The 19531-nt window shown below is 45.6% G+C and overlaps 2 protein-coding genes across 2 annotated transcripts in view; one reads left to right on the top strand and one right to left on the bottom strand.

Moving 5' to 3' along the window:
* Window positions 1-19531, top strand: part of FBXO34 (F-box protein 34) — a 170748-nt gene that overhangs the window by 77504 nt on the left and 73713 nt on the right. Inside the window, exon 4 of the transcript XR_005083992.2 lies at window positions 9444-9543. The gene's annotated coding sequence lies outside the window, so the exon portion shown is untranslated. The remainder of the gene's footprint in view (window positions 1-9443; window positions 9544-19531) is intronic.
* The window catches only part of ATG14 (autophagy related 14), a 32355-nt gene continuing 25621 nt past the window's right edge, over window positions 12798-19531 (bottom strand). Inside the window, exon 10 of the mRNA XM_037155742.2 lies at window positions 12798-15700. Within this exon, the coding sequence (XP_037011637.1) occupies window positions 15394-15700 (307 nt within the window). The 3' untranslated portion in view covers window positions 12798-15393. The remainder of the gene's footprint in view (window positions 15701-19531) is intronic.

The following is a 19531-nucleotide window of genomic DNA, read 5'->3' as shown; positions in this document are numbered from 1 at the left end:
GGGCGGGGCCGGGGTCGCCTGTGGCTCAGGCAGTGTGTGGCCACAGCAGCTTCCAACTGGGAATCCACTTTGGTTTCCTCTCCCCTTATCCATAGGCAGTATCTGCTCCTTTCTGGGAAGAGAGCCCTAAAATTGAAAAGTGTTTCTTGATGTTGAACAGTTCTGCTCTTGTCAGACACATGATAATAATACCTCTGATAGGCTGGAGCCTGCAGGCCCTTTGATTGTGACACAGGACTGAGGAGAGGCTGAGAACAGCGTGCTTTGGTCTTCGGCCACTCCAGAGGCCCTGGTGGCGTCCTGTCCTTACCCCGTGAGAAGCTAGTGCTGCCATCTACACACCAGGAGGGAGCTGTTGCTCTGGTACCGTCTGACTTTGGCCACCAGCAGCAAGAACTAGAAGAATCCTTACACATCCCAGAACCCAGGGTATGTAAGGGATAGGTCAGGGTCAAGAGTACAAAGCTAAACAAAACACAGCCCTTCTTGGTTGGAAGAAGGGCTATTTTGTGTTTGCCTGGGGCCAGGCTATCTGACAAGCTCTTAAGAATTAGGAAACCAAGTCTGACCCAGTTGAACCCCTGCTGAGCCAGCCGGGCTCCAGCACAGAGGAGGGGATTTGGGGCCGATAAGCTCCCTGAAGCATGTATGGCCAGGGGTTTATCAGGGTTACAGCTTTGCAAACATGTCTGTTTTTACGCTGTTTTATTTTCCCACTGGATTTTAGTAATGTTATCAGTGTTCTTCCTCATGACTCACCCTAGCTGAAGTATGTTGGAAATGCTTTTTCTTTTTTAATTAACAAATATAATTACAGTTAATATACAACATTACATTAGTTTCAGGTGTGAAAGTGGTAGACATGCATGTAACATATGACGTATGTAACTTATGTAACTATGAATGGTGGAAATGCTTTTCCACCTCGGAGTCCCCTGGGCTGTTTCCAGTGCTTGTCCTCCCCTGCGGTTTGCTCAACAATGGCAGTTATCAACGTACCCTCCTATCATAGGTTTGTTACCTTTCCTAATTTAGGATTAAAGGAGACAGACAGGACTTAGAGTACAGTTTGGTGTGTCATAAGTGCCCAGTAAATGTTAGTTACCATTATTATTGGCTTTTGGTCTGTATTTGCCCAGGGTGGACACACAGGATAAACACCCTTGGTTGGTTTTCCCAGCTCAGCCTTTCCAGGGCTGGTTTTCAGTGGGACACAAAGCTGTGACTGTGAAGGGTTGAACGTACCAGGAGCAGAGGACATGGTAAGAATGGCCTAACCTCATCTTGGTGTGTAGTTCTCTCTTTTGAACGGGGTGGCAGGACCCAGTTCCCAGTGTTGTGTGTGGACCGAAACAGGATTTTAGCAGGTGGCATCAGAGGGTAGCCCCTTCCCGGTCTTTATTGCTCCCCTTAGGAGAAAGATGCTGTGCTGCAGAGCCCCCTAGTGCCAAGCCGGGGAAACCAGCCCACTTTCCTTTCCCACAACAGCCCCACACTAGCCCCTTCCTGCCTTGCTGTAGACCTTAGACTTACAAGCTGAAACAGTGTGGGCAGCAGGATCGGAGCTGCTTCCCCCTCCCCTGCCCAAATGAAGGAATCTTCCGCTTGGCTTTTGACCAGAGGCTCTGGTGCACCTGGTCTATCTACTTTTTATCTCCCATCCCTCACTTCATTTGAAAGAAAAAACAGAAACAGAAGAATCAGAGGGCATCTTCCCCATCTCTGGGGCAGTTTGGCTTTGTCCCTTGCCCAGCCGTTGAGCTGTCCAAGGAAGAGATGAATTGTACAAAGGGCTAAGATTTAAAAAAAAATTTCCGACCTTGTCAAAATAACTCTGGCTTTAAAATAGCCATGTCATAGGATCGTTGAAAATTGACCTCATACCCTGCCTTAGCACATTGATAGCTCTGCTCAGGAGGTCTCGTCTTTCTTTGGGACCCCACCTCATCCTGCCCACCTTGTCTGGCTGGCTTCGCCCTGCGTATCTGTCAGTTCACCGCCCTTTTTGTATCTGGGCTCAGAGGGCAGCTTGGTCATGCCGTCCCCAGTGCTGGAAACAGCACACGGCCCGTAAGACATTTATATTCCTCTCTCGTAACCATCTTAACATAAGGGGTACTAGCCAGTTCTTACTGCTCTGGGCTATCCCTAATTTTCCATCTAGTCTGAGAAACCTAAAGCAGAGTGAAGGGATCTAGGAAAATCTTTTCCTTTGGCCACAGCTGGCTCCATGGGCGCATCCTTGGTTAGGGATGCTCCATGGCAGCTACTGTCAGGTGTGTATTTGGTATGATCTGTGTTCTGTTCTTGCCAGTGGCTCCCCTGGTGGCACTGCAGAAGGCAAGGGTTACCCGTGATCTAGGAGTTCCCTTCCTGGTCTCTGTCCAGTCACCCCTCCTAACTTGGACTGGTCAGGGCCTCCTTTGGACTGGCCTTGGACAGTTTTTATTATATGGGCATTCCCAGGCGGTCTCCATGGCTTTAATTGCCTTCATTCCTCCTTCTCAGCAGGCTGGCTATGCGTTCTCTCCTTCATCCCACAGCCTGCCACAAAAACAAGGACAGAATAAAGCCAGGCTGTACCAGAACTGTCTTGCTGTGTACTGCAGACTGCACCAATAACGAGTAGATGTTACTTAGCTCTTAGTGTCTGTTGGGGACCATGCTGCTTTAAGTGCTCTCTCTGCTGTGCTAAGCACCGGACACTAGGGACTCAGATATTCTGTCCCTGTTTTTCTTCAGGTTCAACAAGCTAGTGTTGCAGGCTCTGAGTTGCTGTAAGTACCTGTGTGGGAAATGAACAAACCCTCTCCCACTGACACAAACACCGTTCCTACATCTGCAGTCATAGCTGGTATTTGCACAGCCTTGTGGGAAGAGTAAACACCACTGTGGTCTTGCACCCTTGGGTGACTTCCAGTGTATTTACACCTAACTGGCTTAAGCAAAACCAGTTAGGCAGCACCCCGATTCTAGATCATGTTTGACCTTGGTGTTACTTTAGAGCAGGAGTTGCTAGCAGCTGGGGAGTGGGAACAGAGGCGGGGCACACACTGTAGCAACCCCCTGCGAGGTGGTGGTTTTCTATATAAAAAGCAAAACAAAACCTACCCCCCTCAAAGGCCCCCACACCCACTCTTTAATTTTGGGTCTCTTTGTCTCAACTTTTTTGGATTAAGGTGGGCTATCAAAAAGTTAAAAATTAGCAGTTCTAAATGTTTTGCCAGCAGAGAGTAAGTTCTAAAGTTAGCAATTTGGGAGATAATGACATACAGCTAAAATTACTCTTGGAAATCCTTTGTGTCCATCAGCCAGTAGAGGATGATACATACAGTGGTGGGAAATGTGGGAGTCGGGTGGGATGCGGTGCTCTTGCTGAGTGTGAGCGGTGTGCCGGGACAGACTTGGTGAACAGAGCGTCCCACCTGCCAGTTCACTGACAGTATGACCTGTGCTATTTAAATTATTTCCCTTCTGTCTGCACAACCACCCATCAGAAAATCGAACAGTTGCTTTACAATCTGGAATTTTCAGATGTCTATTAAGTAGTATAAAGGGACTAATCTAGTTCTTAAAACATAAATTAAAAATCAGTTAGTTACCCAACAGTAAAAGGTAGAGCAAGGTTGTATTTAAACTGTCAGCTTCCTGCCCATTAAGTTACCACACTGGCCCAATGGAGTGAGGTCTGGTGGGAGGGTATGGATGAAGCCAGGCCTGGCTCCCCAGCCTCCCCCTTCTGGGACCGGGCTGTGGTCCTTCCTCACAGAACTGGCTATGCAGGAAGCGGAGCAGGATTCTGCTACAGGCTGTGTGGCCTGCACAATCGACTCTCCTCCTACTTTAGGCCTGGATGCCTCTCTCAGCAGAGATGATGACTTGGCTACCCTAGCACCCAAGCTGGGACCTTTTGTCTGAGCTCTTTTCGATGACCAGTAGTCTTGGCTCTGGGTCCCTTGACTTGCTTCCATTCTGTGCCCTGAAGAAGTTTTTTATTGCAGGGGGTCTCAACAGGAAACTGCTGGCACACCCAAAATGAGCGAATTCGAGGAGGATTTACTACAAGGGTAAAGGAGCAAGCCCTTTTCAATATTTTTGTGGCCCAGGGCCCATATCTTTGTTCATATCGATTACATGTTCAAATATTTGTGGATATCTTGAGTTAAAATATAAAAAATAAATTTTACTTTGTAAAAAGCAACTTTATTAAGAAATAATTTACATACTGTAAAATTCACCCGTATTAAGTGTAGCATAGATTTTTTAATTTCCTGAACTGTGCAGCAGTCACCACAATCCAGTTCTAGAACTTTCTTATCACCCTCCATTATATGATCCCTTTGTGGACATGGATTGTTTTCAAGATCCCCAGGTGATTCTATCCTGTGGCTGGGAAATGGGAAAGTGATGTAAGGTGGCCCAGGTGCTGGAGCACCTAGTTGACATTGAAACAGATGTGAATGGAATTTAGAAGTATGTAAACGAGCATTCACAGGGGCAGTTTTGGCTGTGGTGAGACAAAGGACACCAGTGGGTGAAATGGGTTGTGGAAGCCCAGGTTTGGGCCCAGAAAGGTTCATCTGGGCTATGGATAGTGCTGGGGGGAGAGAGGGAGGGGTAAGGAAATAGTGGGGCACACTCCACATTTCCACCTGGAAGGAGGATCCTGTGCCTCCCCTGAGTCCAAACTTCCTGTCTCTGCTGGAGATTAGGAGGGGAGGTGGAGGATGGGAACTGGGGTGGGGGGGGAGTATGCAAGACCCCCTGCATGGCCCAGAGCCAGGTACCTGGGAGTCACTTTTACCAGAGGGGTGAAATACCACCTGAGACACAGTGGGGCAAAAGAAGAGAATGAAGGACCCAGGGGTTCTCTTTCTATGTTGGCACAGTAAACGGTTCTGTCCCGCTTGGTGTCCAGGGCTGATGGCTGTCTGGACTCCTGAAGTACTTACTCCCTTGATGTCCTTCCAGCAGGACCTTGCCCCACCCCATCACTCTGCCTCCTGTCAGTCACAGCGTGGGCCACTGTAGGCTTGATGGAATCTCTGCCACTTGGCACCCGAGTTCATATCATCCTGTGATTGCTCCTGGTGATTCATCTGTTTGTGTTATATCTAGTCTGTGGCTCTGGCAGGCACTGCTGCCCGCAAGGGCTGGGCTGCTGACCAGCACTGCAGCAGAGGCCTCTGCAGTGTGCCCAGTTCATCCTGCTCTGTCCCTTTGACCTTGGAGAGAGCAACTCGACTGGTGAGTGACACACACCACGTCTTCCAGAATTCAGCTGTAAACAGACCCACCTAGTCTACTTAAATCAAGAAAGAGATTTGTTAAAAGATAGTAAATTCTCCCCAAATCTGTGGGAGGTTTAGAACACAGGCTCCAAAGCTAAGCAGCAGGAAAAGACTGCAGTCACACGGTGGGGACTGCTTCGTAACACTGTTCTGATGAAGCTGGGTCTGGACCCAAAGCTCAGCTACGGCTGAGCCCCTGGAAGAACCACCACCTTGGTGCTGTGTTTACTCCATGTGCAGGTCCCTTGGCCACCAGCTCCATCGTGAGTCCCTCTCTCAGGAGTGTCTGGCGGAACCCGGACACATGACTGCATCCCAGATGTCCACTTATGAACAGCCAGGCCATGTAAAATTCATCAATGTGCCCCTGGTCAGAGAACCTCAGTTCTGACTTTAGCTTCCTGTTACTTGATGTTGGGTCTCTCTAGTTTGTTCTCTAACCCTCTGGTTTCTCATCTGTAAAATGGGCACAAAGGCTCTTCCCACTCTGCTCACTTGAGACATGACATTGTATCTAATTTTACCTTTTTTACCTCTTCAATGAGCCTACCAGAAAAATTTACATGTGGGTTACCATTTCCATTGGACAGTGCTGTTCCAGATCAGTGCTTCAATATTAATGTACATAGGAATTAATCGAAATGAAGATTCGGATTCAGTGGGTCTGAGATGGTACCCAAGATCCTACATATCTTCTTTTAAAGTGAAATTTAGAAGAAAATTAAGTTTATTGGGATAACACTGGTTAATAACATTATATAATTTTCAGGTATACAAGACTATAATTTGACACCTGTGTAACTCTATTGCATGCTTACCACCCAAAGTCGTTTCCTTCCATTAACATATATTTGACCCCCTTTACCCACTTCCCACCTCTTTCCTCTCTGGTGACATTTTGTTGTATCTAATGAGTTTGATTTTGTTACTTTTTGTTTTCTATTCCAAATGAGTGTAATCATGGTTTATGTCCTTTTCCTTCTGATTTATTGCACTTAACATAATTCTCTCCAAATCCATCCATGTTGTCTTAAGTGGCCGTATTTCAGCTTTTCATGGCAGAGTAGTATTCCATTTGCATATATATACCACAATTTTATCCACTCACCTGTGGAGGGACGATTAGGTTGTCTTCGTGTACTGGCTATTATAAAGAATACTGCAGGGAGCATGGGGTACATATCTTCATAAATACATGTTTTTGCATTTCGAGGGTAACATATAGTAGTTCTAGTTCTTGTTTTTGTTTTTAAGAGGAATCTCCATTCTGTTTTCCACAGTGGTATTCCCACCAACAGTGTACGAGGGTCCTGTTTGTTCCGCATCCTATCCGACACTTATTTCTTCTCACTTTGGTAATAGCCCTCCTAACAGGGGTGCTGTTGTGATTTTGATTTTAATTTCTCTAATAACTAGTGATGTTAAACATTTTTTCATTTGCCTGTTGGTCATCTGTATGTCTTAAGTATTTATACAGGTCATCTGCCCAATTTTGAATCTGATTTTGTTGTTGTTGTATGAGTTCTTTATATTTTTTGGATATCAGACTCTTATTGGAAGTATCATTTATAAGTATCTTATACCATTTCATTGGTTCCCTTTTTGTTTTCTTGATTTATTTATTTTATTTTATTTTTTTGTGCTGTGCAGAAGCCTTTTTTTTAGTGTGATTTTTGCCTTTGTTTCCCTCACCTTTGGTGTCAAGTTCAAAAACACCTCAGAAAACAAAATCCGTAAGTTAAGCGTCTGCTTTTTTCTATGTATTTTATTGGTTTAGGTCTTAGATTCAGCTCTTTAACCCATTTTGAGTTAACTTTCGTATATGATTTAAGATAGTAGTCATTTCATTCTTTTCTATGTCACTCTCCAGTTTTCCCAACACCATTAATTGAAAAGATTTTCTTTTCTACCTGTGTAATCTTGGCTCCTTTGTTGAAAAGTAGTTGCCCACATATGTGTGGGTTTATTTCTGGGCTTTCAGGTTTGTTCAACTGGTCTTTTTTTTTTTGCTCACCACCATGCCGTTTTGATGACTATATATAGTTTTGTAGCAGTTCAGTATCACAGGCACAATACCTCTGACCTTTTCTCTCCCAAAATCGCTGTGCCTGTGTCTGTCTTTGAGACGGGCCTTCTGAAGGCAGCACGTGGTTGGGTCTTGCTTTAATCCATGGTGCCACTCTGTACATTTTGACCGGTAAGTTCAGTCCACTTCCATTTAAGGTGATTATTGATATATGAGGACTTACTACAGCCGTTTTATCTTTTGTGGTTGCCCTGTGTTTCCATTGCTTTTTTTCCCCTGGTGATTCATTAGGTTTATGTTAAAAAGTGTTTCACACATGGACCCTATTCTTTTCACCGCATCTTATTTTCATTTACCTGTGCAAGTTCAGTCCTTTTCTTCCTCCCTTTGATGTTTTGTCACAAACGACCCCTCTACGCTGTGTGCTCATTTCCAAATTGCAGAACTTAGTCTTAAAAAAAAAAGTCTCCTTTCACCTTCATCAAGTTATTTGACAATTAGCTTCGGAAACAGAGTTGCAATTTCCTGTTTCTGTCATCTCACTCAAGCTGTGTAGACTCCGCCTTTGTTTTGGGTGAAAGCTCCCCTCATTTCTTATAATGCAGATCTGCGGTGGCAAATTACTCCAGCCTTTTTTTTTTTTGCTCTGGAAAAGCCTTTATCTCTCCTCTGTGTCTAAGGGATAACTTCGCTGCATATATTCTTCTTGGCTGGTTATTTCTCTATTTCAGTACATTAAATATCTCATTCCATGTTTCCTTGGCTCGTAAGGTTTCTCCTGAAAAATAATCTAATGGGGTTTCCATTGTGGTTTACAGCCGCTCCCCACCCATCGGCCCCAGCCTCCTTGAGAATTCTGTCATTAACTTTTGCAAGTTTTAGTATAATGTGTCTTGAAGAAGGTCTTTTTGCTTTGAGGTGTTGTTAGCTTCCTGGATTCTAGAAGGGTCCAGCTCTTTCCATAGGTCTGGGGATTTCTCGTTGGCCACTGCTTTTAGTACGCTCTCGGTTCCCTTCTCCTCTCTGTCTGGTATTGTTAGGCCCGGAATTAGATAAAAGTAGCCAAGAGGAACCCGAGGGAGGCACCAGACTGCCTCAGCAAGGAAGATAGAAAAGTGAAGAAAGTACAAAGAGTGCTGAACAAGATAAACCGCCTGTACATGACCTTGTCTTTGCATGACCTTGTCTTTGCAGAAAAGTATCATTATAGTAAGCAGAGAGCATAGCCATGTGTGTGTGTTCTCTCAAGATAGCCAATTGCTAACAGCTACGTCTGCTTCTGCATTTGCTGCTTGCTTGCTTGCTTGCTCACCCCAGTAAAAACCCTAGGCTGTAAGCGCCCGGCACAACTCTCATTTGCAGCCATTTTGGCACCGTGTCTCCGGACACCCCAAGAGTTCGCCCCTGCACAGGTAAAACTCTGGCCAATAAAGTTCCATCTTAAACTCCTGAAAGTTTCTGACCATTTGTTGCTCGCATTGGTGGATGCTACAGTATACCCATTGCCCATACGTTGCCCTTTCTAATGGAGTCAGACAGTTTTTGTAGAGCTCATTTTCTAAACTTTTAAGTCTCTCTCTTCTTCCACTTGAGCCATTTCTAGGTTTCTGTCTTTGAATTTACTAATTCTCTCTTCCATCTGGTCTGTTTCATTTCCAGTACTCCCTAATGCATTGTTCATCTCAATAATTGATTTCTTAAAACTCCAGAATTGTTTTTTAATCCTCACCTAAGGACATTTTTTTCATTGCTTTTTAGAGAGAGGGGAAGGAAGGGGGGGGTGGAGAGACAGAGAGACAAGAGAGAAACGTCAATGTCAGAAATGTCAGTGGATGCCTCTCGTACATGTCCTGACTAGGAACTAGTGACCTTCTGCTTTGCAGGACACGCCCAACCAACGGAGCCACACTGGTGGGGGCTGTTTGGTTTTCTCGTAGTTTCAATCTCTTTGGCAAAGTACACCTTTTGTGCATTGATTTTATTCTTGAGCTCACTGAACTGCCTTTCTGAGTTTTCTTGTATCTTGTAATTCATAACTACAATCTTTAATTCACTTGTCATTTAAATCACAGCCTTCCATATCTTTGAGTTTGGATTCTGGAGACTTTTCATTTTCTTTTTTGCAGAGAGAAGAATTTACTGCAAGGCTGCCAGACAAGGGTAAAATAGACAAAACTCAAATATGTCTCCTTGAACCCAGGCTTGAGACAAGTTTTACAAAGTGAGGTTAGTAAACCGTTATATATATTCATAAATTCTAATTCAGGAGGCTCTGACTGAATGGTTCTGAAACTTAGCCAATTAAGTTAAGGTATGGGAAGACAGAGTACAAAGTCTTCCCAAACCTTAGGACAAAGGAATTCCAGTTTGGTAGCATTTGATTGGTTGAAGTCGTGAACTCCTTGTGGTGTTTGGTTTTCCTTTGGCCTGGGCAACAGTTCCAGCAGGCACTCCTCACTTTGGAAATGGGCCTGTGAGGACCAAATCTTCAAAGCACTTCTGTGGTAGTGTGAAATCTGGTTGTGCTGAGGGCTCGAGGTCACATTACAGACACTCAGTTACTCACTGTGCATTGTGGCTCAGGTTGGCTAGACTATTTCAGCTGTCAACACAGGAAACATTCAAGCCTGTACACAATTTTTATAAAAGTTTGAGCCCAACTGATGACACATCAGGGACCTAGATCACAAAGATCACAAATGCTCCCTGACTTTTAATTTCATGTGCTACTCTGTCGCCTTGGTTATTCCCAGTACTCGATACATTGTTTCTCTGCCAGCACATTGGAGGTAGTGAACTCTTCCTTTTCAGGTGTTGTTTTGCTGTTAACAATGAGCATGCTAATAAGTAGATGCCCTTCATGCTCCAGTAGATGTTGTGAAAGTGCAAGCCTCGTTTTCTCTTACCTGCATTATTAGCATTCCTGGAATCTCAGTGGGGCAGTGTCACCGTGGCTGTGGAGAATGCACTGCACTCCCCAGCTGGTGAGCATCCCCTGTGCCCAGGCTACTGAGTCGTGGCACCGCCCCGTGGTGTGGTGTGGCAGGCAGCAGGCCTCCGTGCTGGGAGTTCCCGGCACCACCTCCTTGTTACCAGTGGCTGCCCCAGTGCTGTGCCATGTGAGGCATCTCCACGACCTCTGGTAGGTTTACTGCAGTGGGTGGGTGAGGAGAGCAGGGTCCGTGAGTCTGGTGGCTTTGGCTGCTAGTCCTCACCAGTCACACCACTGTACTGTCTCCACTTGTCACTGGGTTTAGGCACAATGGGCACTGGCTTCCGAGGCAGTGATGTTGCTTTTGCCCCACCCCACCCTCCAAGCTGTGGTGTGAGGACTGCAGCCAGAGACCTCCACATCCACCATGTCAGTTGGGGCTGCGGTGGGTGCCAAACTGTGTCTCTACCCGCATCGCTGTCCTTCCCCCACCTGGCCTCCTGTGCCCATTCCAATATGCCCACCTTCAGAAGTATCGACATGTGGACCTTTCAGACACGTTTATGTGTTCAGCAAAGGACCCTTGGTTGAATTGTAGTTGGGTGTCTAACTTGTAACTTTAGGGGGAGATACAGACGGGTGTTCTCACTCTGCCCTTATGCTGAGGTCATTCTCAAGACCATGCATTTCTAACAAGCTCCCAGGTGATGCTGGCATCGCAGGTGCAAAGATCACTCCTCGAGCAGCAGCAAGGCTGTAGAGAAATTTAGGAGCTAAAGGGTCTTGGGCATGGTGTTCACAGAGGTTTCTGTAGTCCTTCAGCTCTTAGCAGGTTTTATCTCAAAGGCCCTCGGGGGGGTGGCAGAACTTCCAGCTGAAGCCAGTGTCAGTGCCCTGGTAGGTCCCCCGTTTGTGGGTGCTGGCGAAGCCCCCCCAGCTATGAAGGCAACTACTAACGCCGACATGGCAGATACGCTCTGCGCCTGTCGTTTCTTAGCCAGCCTTGGACCGGGATGTGTGTCTCTCCCACCTGCTACTTTCAGATCACTCGGCACTTTCTTACCCAGATCGTGACCTGTGTATTTGCTTGTGCTCTATAAATGTCTTCCAGATGGTGTTTGTAAATTTAGGGAAATAAGCCTCTGGGAATGGTAGGAAAGCACCTTCAAAATCTAGGTATCTCCGGAAGTTGTACAGCAAATGCTAAAGCCACACACCCAAAGGGGGAAGTAACGAGCAAGTGGACGTGGATCTGGAGACATTACTGCCTCAGACGCAGGACTCTTAACGACTCTGAGCTTCTGGCACTGACTGTAGCCCATCTTTCAACACGTACCTAGTGCTGTCCAGTATCTCCTGCCTATTTCTTACTCCTTAAAGGGGACTGTTCAAAATCTCCAACAGAGTTTCCCCTGCCACAGACTCTCTCACCCTGATGTATTCCTACGAAACTCAGCCAAAAGGTCACTGATGCGGCTCTTGCTGTTTTACTATCCCTTTTCTTCCAGAAAAGATTGTCCCTAGAGGAATGAAACTGGTGGTTTCTGGTTTAAAAAACCCCCCTTTACGTCCGGAACTCTAAGCGGACTGTGAGCTCCTTCCCCAGAGTGTTTCCTCACCAGAACCTCGAATGGGGCTGGAGTTGGCCTTCCCTCGTTACGCATTTCATTGCTGAAGTCGGATGACTGCTCAAAAGCCCAGTTTCCAATTTCCTGGCACATTTTGCTGAAGCAACTTCCAAATAACCTCTTTGTTCACAAAGGACAAAGTTACCCATCCCTAGTTCTATCCATTTGCTTCAACCTGATTCCTACATCAACCACAATGTAACACCGGGGGCTGAAAATTTCCATATGCGCACTGGATGGGAACATGTCTGTAACTCACACAGAGAGACTGAGGGACATTAACTGAGGACATGCCCCATTCAGGCCCCTCCATCTCTGTGCCTGCTTTCCTCCTGCTGCAGTTGAGGAGTAGGACGGCCACAGCGACAGTTCAGCCACAGCGACAGTTTGTCACCATTTCTCCAGGCTGGCCTGACTGTTCCCCTGTAGTCAGTCTTGGTATCCCTGAGCCTGCAGGATTATCCATCTGGGAGAGACCAGTTACTGGGGGGTGGAGAGGAGAACCCCCCCCCATAACTGGATCGACAGATTCCCTTTCATCTTTATCATTTTTCTTTTTTGTCCTGAAGAAAATCTGGGCGTGTTCATGTGAGCATCCTAGAGACTGCCCTTCCTTCCCCAGGTGGCTGTCACAACACCAAGTCACCACAGGGCGCAGGCACCGTGCAGTGGCTACCAAAGAGAAATCCATCTTTCAAGAAACTATGTAACTAGTCAGCAGCCAGTTTCCCAGATCACTAAAGATGGACCATTATCGTGACCAACCACCATGATAATAATTTTTAAGAAGTATTAGTGGGCATATTTTCTCATCTGGCAAAAGATTATCCTGTAATTTAGATAAAATATTCCAGTGTTAGACCTCATTCTTGCTACCCATAACGTATCAGTATTAAAAAAAGACATATGTATTAGCAAAGTACTGTTAAAAGATTTATTATAATAACAGAATAAAAGTTTAGAAAACATTTGTATGACTCAAACTAGTTTGGAAGTTGCAGAGCAGTGGGAAACTTCTGCAACGTAACACCAAGGGAGATTCTCAGATACTGTAGTTCTTTCAAGAGCGTGCGCCGAGCGCTCTCCTCCAGCTCACCAGCACACGAGTCCTTAAATGAATGCTGCCCGCCACACCCAATGCCGACATGTTTTTCATCTGAACTTACAGACGTGCAAAACTTCTCTCAGTCACACTCCATTACAGAAAAGTCCTCAACACACTATTTTAAGCAGCCTATTTGGTGCCGCTGGGTTTATTATTAGTATTACCTTGTGTCAACAAATCATTTTAATATGGAAAAAAGGACCAAGTTCTATGGCTTTTTGTTTAAAAATAAAAACCAGATTCGATTTAAAAAAAGCTGTTTACATATGGTTCTGGCACCTACATGATATATTTTAATGAGCAGCAAAGAGAGTAGAAAACAGTGGTTGAAATGTATACTTCAGAATATTTACAGGGTGGATCCAGTGCAAAATAATGAAAACCAAATACTTTAGCAGAGTAAGCCAGTATGTTGGTGTTCACGACCACTAAAGGGTTTGATCATTTAACCCAAAGTAAAGTGCCTCTAGGTGATAGTAAGAAACGTACCCCATCAACCCCCAAATTCCCCACATCCTCGCAGGTTCTGTAGAGTCACTCTTGATATGCGTCTGTGACCTCTGGGTTGTCCTTCGGCTTCGTCTCACAGTCACGGCTCCACAGGAGGCTCACCCGAGAGAAAGCATGACCAGCGTGCCTTCCAGCTGAAGCCAGCCTGTGCCCTTGTGCCCCAGCTCCCGGTCTGTCAACTCTGGAGACTGAGCTCTTCTTTGTAAGGGCTGGAAGTACCTGGATAACTCCCACCTCATGGGATTTTAAGTTCACTCGGTCATTGGTTCAAGTCTACCACTCTGTGAGTTACAGGCCTGAAGGTACAGTGCACGCAAGCCACAGTCACAAAGCTGAGTGGTTCAAACAGGAGAGCCTGCTTCCTCCCGAAGTGGAAAATTCATAGAGCGGGGGAGCTTGGGACTCCTGGAGAGGGACAGACACGCTGCTGCAGCTCGACCCAAAACTCGACCAGACACCATACCAACAGCAAGAGCTACGGAGCACCTCGGATTTGGAGGCAAAGTATCACCTACGATAACTACGACGGGAAAAGAAGCGAGGGCAGGGCAAACCTCCAAGTGAGTCCTCGAGGTACTACCATGCTAGTCACACTAATAAGATACGGTGATGATGCCTGTTAGGAATTTTTTCGTAGGACTTCTTTTTGTAGTTGTTACATAGAATTTTTTTGCAGTTATTAAAAATAAACCACTTATATTTGTACATAATGCCTCTCTACAGTTTTCTTATAAGATTGTCACTAAGAGAATGACAAGACACATTAGCTGAAAATGATCTCTTGGTGAGGAAAATTCCTCCCACAGATCTTTCCCCAGGAAAGAGAAGGGCAGCATGGGCTCTAGCGAGGGAAGGTGGTGTCCTCAGAGCCACAGAGACCTCGAGGAAACAGACAAGCAGGCGGGTTGCCCTGGAAACCGGCCACCTACCGGACCCCTCAGGAAGCAACTGGGACACCAAAGACAGCAAAGGCCACTTCAGTGGCTTTTGACCTGCGCAGGCAGGCATTTAGCTTACATTAACGAAGACCTTAGTGACTTCATCTTTCAGTCGCAGAAAATAAGTTCAATTTCAAAATGCACATAGTGTAGATGGTAGGAATTCAATAATCTAGTTAAGAAGGAACTTAATTCCCCTCAGAGTATAAGAAAATAGGTTTAAAATCTCTAGGACATTATTGCAGCCAGAATGTCTTCTGTTTGTGGATATGGGTCCTAAAGAGAAGACCTTAGTTTCTTTGGTGCGTGGGGAGAAAAACAGGAATGTCTCACAAACTATGACGGAGCAGCACAAGTGGAATCATTTTTAAACTACCCATCTTCCCCCAAAACACTACCTTTCCAAACAAAACCAGAATCCTTGACCTAAAAAGCAAACATGACAAAATTATAAAGAAATCAAGTATTTCAAATTGCTTGCTGGTTCTCTGTACAAAACCAATCGCATAAAAACAATTCATATTAAACAGTTTTTTAATATTTCAAGTCCTAATCATCAAGAATCACTTCCCCGTGACTCAGCCTCTAAAATGCAGAGTGTGCAGGAAGAGTCTTGGCGTCGGCGAGGACCGACACAGCAGCCGTGTCCGGGGGCCCTGGCTGTGATCAGAGGGAGCCCAGCGCATTTCTGCCTCAACAGAACTGTCCCGCTCTGGTCCTTCCCCCACCAACACTAGTCCAGGTAGCAGGACCTTTGACCCCTCTGTTCTATTAGTTACCATAAGGATGTCGGTCACCACCACTGGCCATTTGACAAACAGAAATGCTTGCCTCCCTGCTTTAAAATAAAACAAGACAATAAAAGTTTAAAACCTTTTTGTTCCAGGCATGATCTTACCTAATACATAAAGTCTGCTAGTTTACTTTCCTGATGCAAATCTGGCATGTTTTGATCCATGCTTCTTAACGGTGTCCAGTGTAAGCTTTAAACCAGGAGGTCACCGAGGCTGCAGCGGAGGAGATCATCCCGCCGGCACTACTGCTCGCGATGGGCAGGGACGCCTGGGTGCTCTGGCTCTGAGAGACTTCCACAGGCTGGGAAGGGATGTCACAAAACCGGGGGCTTGGCAAGTTCTCCCAGTCTGTGCCCAGGTCCGTTTCCTCGTCACTTACGCGCTCCTCTCCGCTCTCGTCTGATTCTCCGGCAGCCCCGGGATCCACAAATTCCATGGACTCCTCCAGGTCTGCTCGCACTTCAAAGGGTCCTGACCTGTGTGCAGACAGACAATGCGGGCCTCTTTGAGACAACCAGTGTTCTCACAACGTGTGACAATAGGTGATGGAAGACCTGATGGCATGTAGGAGACCCAGAGCTACGGCTGCACCTGCTTCCCAAGTCTGCACTGTATTCAGTCACTGTTGGTCTGAGTTGGTTTTTTTTCCTTTTAATCTAAATAATAACTCCCATCCAAGTAATGAGCAGTGCACCATACCACACTTCTCAGTTCTACCTACTTAACTTGTGAAGACCCTAGATGGAAAAATCCGTCCACTGGTATCATCAATTCTGGTCCAAAGTACGATCTTCTGTTTTAAACAACTGCATTATCTATGCGTTCCAATGACACAATTCTGACAAAAAGTCACCTGATGTATATACTCGGTATGTTAGTCATTGGAGCAAGTACCAAATGGCGTACAAAGAAAATGGTAAGATGTTCTCTGGCTTATGAAACCCCCCGATTATTAAACTCAAGACTCAAAAGAGCTAAATGACCTGGCTGTGTGCATGTTAGCACAGCTTCCTGGGGAAGGTGTCAGCAGCAGCTGCCGAACACGTTCAGGTATCACATGATTTTCTAGGGACACGTTTATAGCACAGAATGAGATAGGATTATTCAGAATATATTCATCTGGAATAGTGCGTATTTCTATACTCTTCCAGGAAATACTTTTTTATTCCCCAAAGGTTCCTTATAATGTCCTCGGCTCCAATAACCTTTCTTTCTCAGGCCTCACTCCCTGTGACAGGCCTTCTGCTGCTCCCTGTTCAAGTGCCTCTGGCTCCGGCCTCCCAGGAGCCGGGCTGCACCTCCTTCAGGTGGACAGTCACCACAGTCCCCCCAGGGGAGTTCCCTGCAACCAGTCCCTCCAGCAGCCCTTAGCTATCCACTGTTGCCCCCAGTATAATATGGTCCAATGCCTTGGTTCATTTAAAAGTTTCACTAGTAATTACTTTGGGGAAAACGACAGAGGAGAGCAAAAATAACAGAGAACTGAGAACTATCCTAGAATTGGACAGCCTGCCCTTTTAGTCCTTGGTCCAAACTTCTTAGTCTTTACCATGATAAAGGCCTAGTGTTCGCCTCCTATGCGCCTCACCAGACCTGCACCTGCTGACTCACTTTTTCCAGGGTCGAGCAGCCTCCTTCCCTCCAAGGCAACCACGCTCCTTCCCAGTTGGAACACAGCAACAGGAATGGCCAGTGATTGTAAGGCTTTGCAAGTATTAATTAAATTGGAAGGTGTGCCACAGGGTTTCTGTTGGTTGTTAGTGAACAATTTACATTCCAAAAAGCCCCTCAAACTAGGCCTCCACTCTGTGCCTTTCTTCCATCACTTCCAGCATAATCTACTACCTGCCCAGCACCCTGTGCTACACACACCCCCAGCAAAATGAGCTAGCACAAAAACGAAGTCTTTCTGCTTAATGTCTTTGGGGAATACAGATTATAAAACAAAGCCAGAGAACTTATTTTCTCATGATACAGGGACTTACCCTTATTGATTAAGGCAACAAAATGATTTTTTTGGCTTTTTTAAAAGTCTCATTTCGCAAAACAGCTTATTTCAAAAATATTACAGAATATACAACATCAAGTGTGAACCCTACTGTAAACTCTGGACTTTGAATGACAGCAGTGTGTTAATGCAGCTGCCATTGCAGTAGAGAAAGACTAAATCCTGGGGGGGTTGATTAGAGGGATAACCGCAGTCTCAGTGTCTCCCACACACAGCCTGGCAGGAGAATAGAGGAATTATACAGCCGAGAGATTACACAGTGTCCTACGTGACTGAATTCATCACCGATAAGGAGGGCCACTGTGGGTCCCCAGATGTGACGCCCAGGAGACACTCTTGCCCAACCTGAAACGTAGAGCCTGAATCTCACTGCAAGGAGACACCCAGTCTCAAAATGAAAATTCTACTTAAAAAAGAAAAAATGCTAACGCTGTAAGAGGAAAGACGAAGTAGGCTGTGAAAATGTTTCAGACTTAAAGAGACACAGCAACTGAATGGAACACCCGCCCCTGGACTGGGTCCTGGAGGGGAAACGCCGTGAAGGACTCCATCTGGTGCACGGACGAAACGTGCGCACCGGCAGGAAAGTGTCCCACCGGTGTTAAGTTTGTTGACGTTGCTAACTTTGCTGTGGTTAAATAAGAAACTCCCTATTTAGAAGAAATACACATCGAAATACTTAGGGGTCAAGAGCCACGGTATATGTAATTATCCACAAAGAGTTCAGAAGACACACTGTTGTGTATCTAAGGAGGGAATACAGAGAGGGAGAGGGGAGCACAAGCGACAAAGCCAACGGGGTCAAACACTAACAGCGGGAATCTGGGTGAAGGGTAAATGTGTCTTTATACTATTTTTAACTTTTGGAATTTTCCTGTAAGTTTTAACGTATTTCAAAGAAAAAAATAAGTCCATGTTGGATTCAGGATAGAACCTAGTTCAGCTGGTCTCAATGGAAACAGGACGTCCCATACAGTCTCCATTATCAGTCTCCCTAGGCCGGACTGAGGGAGGCACCCAAAGCTCCAACCACTGGGTTCACAGGCTTGGAGAATGTGGACATGGTGACAGCCTGGGGTGGGGGGTGGGGGGGATGGGTGTGTTGTGTGTGTGTGTGTGTGTGTGTGTCTCTCTCTCTCTCTCTCTCTCTCTCTCTCTCTCCTGCAGAGCACAGCCCTCCAGATGGAGGGCAGACTCAAGGGCAACCCAGAGAAAACGCCAGATCCTCTAAGGAAGTAAAAGCCATCAACACCGCACATCATCAATCCTTCCCTTTTTGCTAAACCGATAGATGGAAAATGGAAACCTGGTTTGAAGTGCTTTTCTTTATTCTTGGTTGAGACTAAAGAGTCTTTTTCATTTGAATTCTGACTTGCATTTCTTTTGGGTGAGCTGCCTGCGTGAATACTTCTCTATTTTCTTGAGGGTGTTTGCCTTTCTTTCATTGACCTGATTGAAGTCTGGATTTTAATCCATTGTCTCTTACAGATACTGCAAAATCTGTTGCTTGTATTTTAACAGTTTATAGTATCATTTAACGAAGACAGAGTTTTTACACATTAAAATGTGTAACTCCTTTCCTTTATGATTTTTGGGTTTAGTGGCTTGTTTGGGAATTCCTTCCCCACCCTATGATTATAAAATGGTCTTTTCTCCTAGTTCTTAAAAAAAAAAAAATGGTTGCTTATATCATCTGGAATTAATTTTTGTACGTGGAAATGTGGTATGAATCCAGCCTTTCGCCCCATATAACTACCCGACTGGCCCACCACCGAGCTGCTATCTCTGTGATTGGACATGCCACCCGGTCATGTACTAATTCCCACACGTGCACGAGTCTGTTTCTGGACTTTCTTCCTCTTCTAATTGGTCTTGCCTATTTGCATGCTAACAGCACCCTACTTTAATTACCTTTATACTGTTTTAAAGGGACAAAGACCATCCCCTGTTACTCTCCGACCAAATTTCTTTGCAGACTGTTCTTCCAGTTAAACACGAGAATCAGCTTGTCTAAGTGCCATGACGTATCTGGAAATTCTGACCAGGTTTCCTTTTTGGGAAAAGGGCATTTGTACAACTGAGCCTTCCCCTCCTGGAAAATCAAAAGGGTTTTCACTGCGTTGGGCCTTCTTCCATTTGATGCCACATCTCACACGGTGCCTGGCGGCCATTCAAGAATTACACGCTGATTTTTGTGTGTTTTTTTTTAGGTTTCATAATTTGCCCTCATTGGTGTGGCTCAGTGGGTTGGGCGCTGTCCTGCAAACTAAAAGGTCACCGGTTTGATCCCTGGTCTGGA

This window comes from Artibeus jamaicensis, unplaced genomic scaffold (genome assembly GCF_021234435.1).
Source record: "Artibeus jamaicensis isolate MK-2021 breed Jamaican fruit bat unplaced genomic scaffold, CSHL_Jam_final contig_548, whole genome shotgun sequence".
Classification (NCBI taxonomy): Eukaryota; Metazoa; Chordata; class Mammalia; order Chiroptera; family Phyllostomidae; genus Artibeus; species Artibeus jamaicensis.
This window is presented reverse-complemented; position numbering and strand designations above follow the sequence as displayed.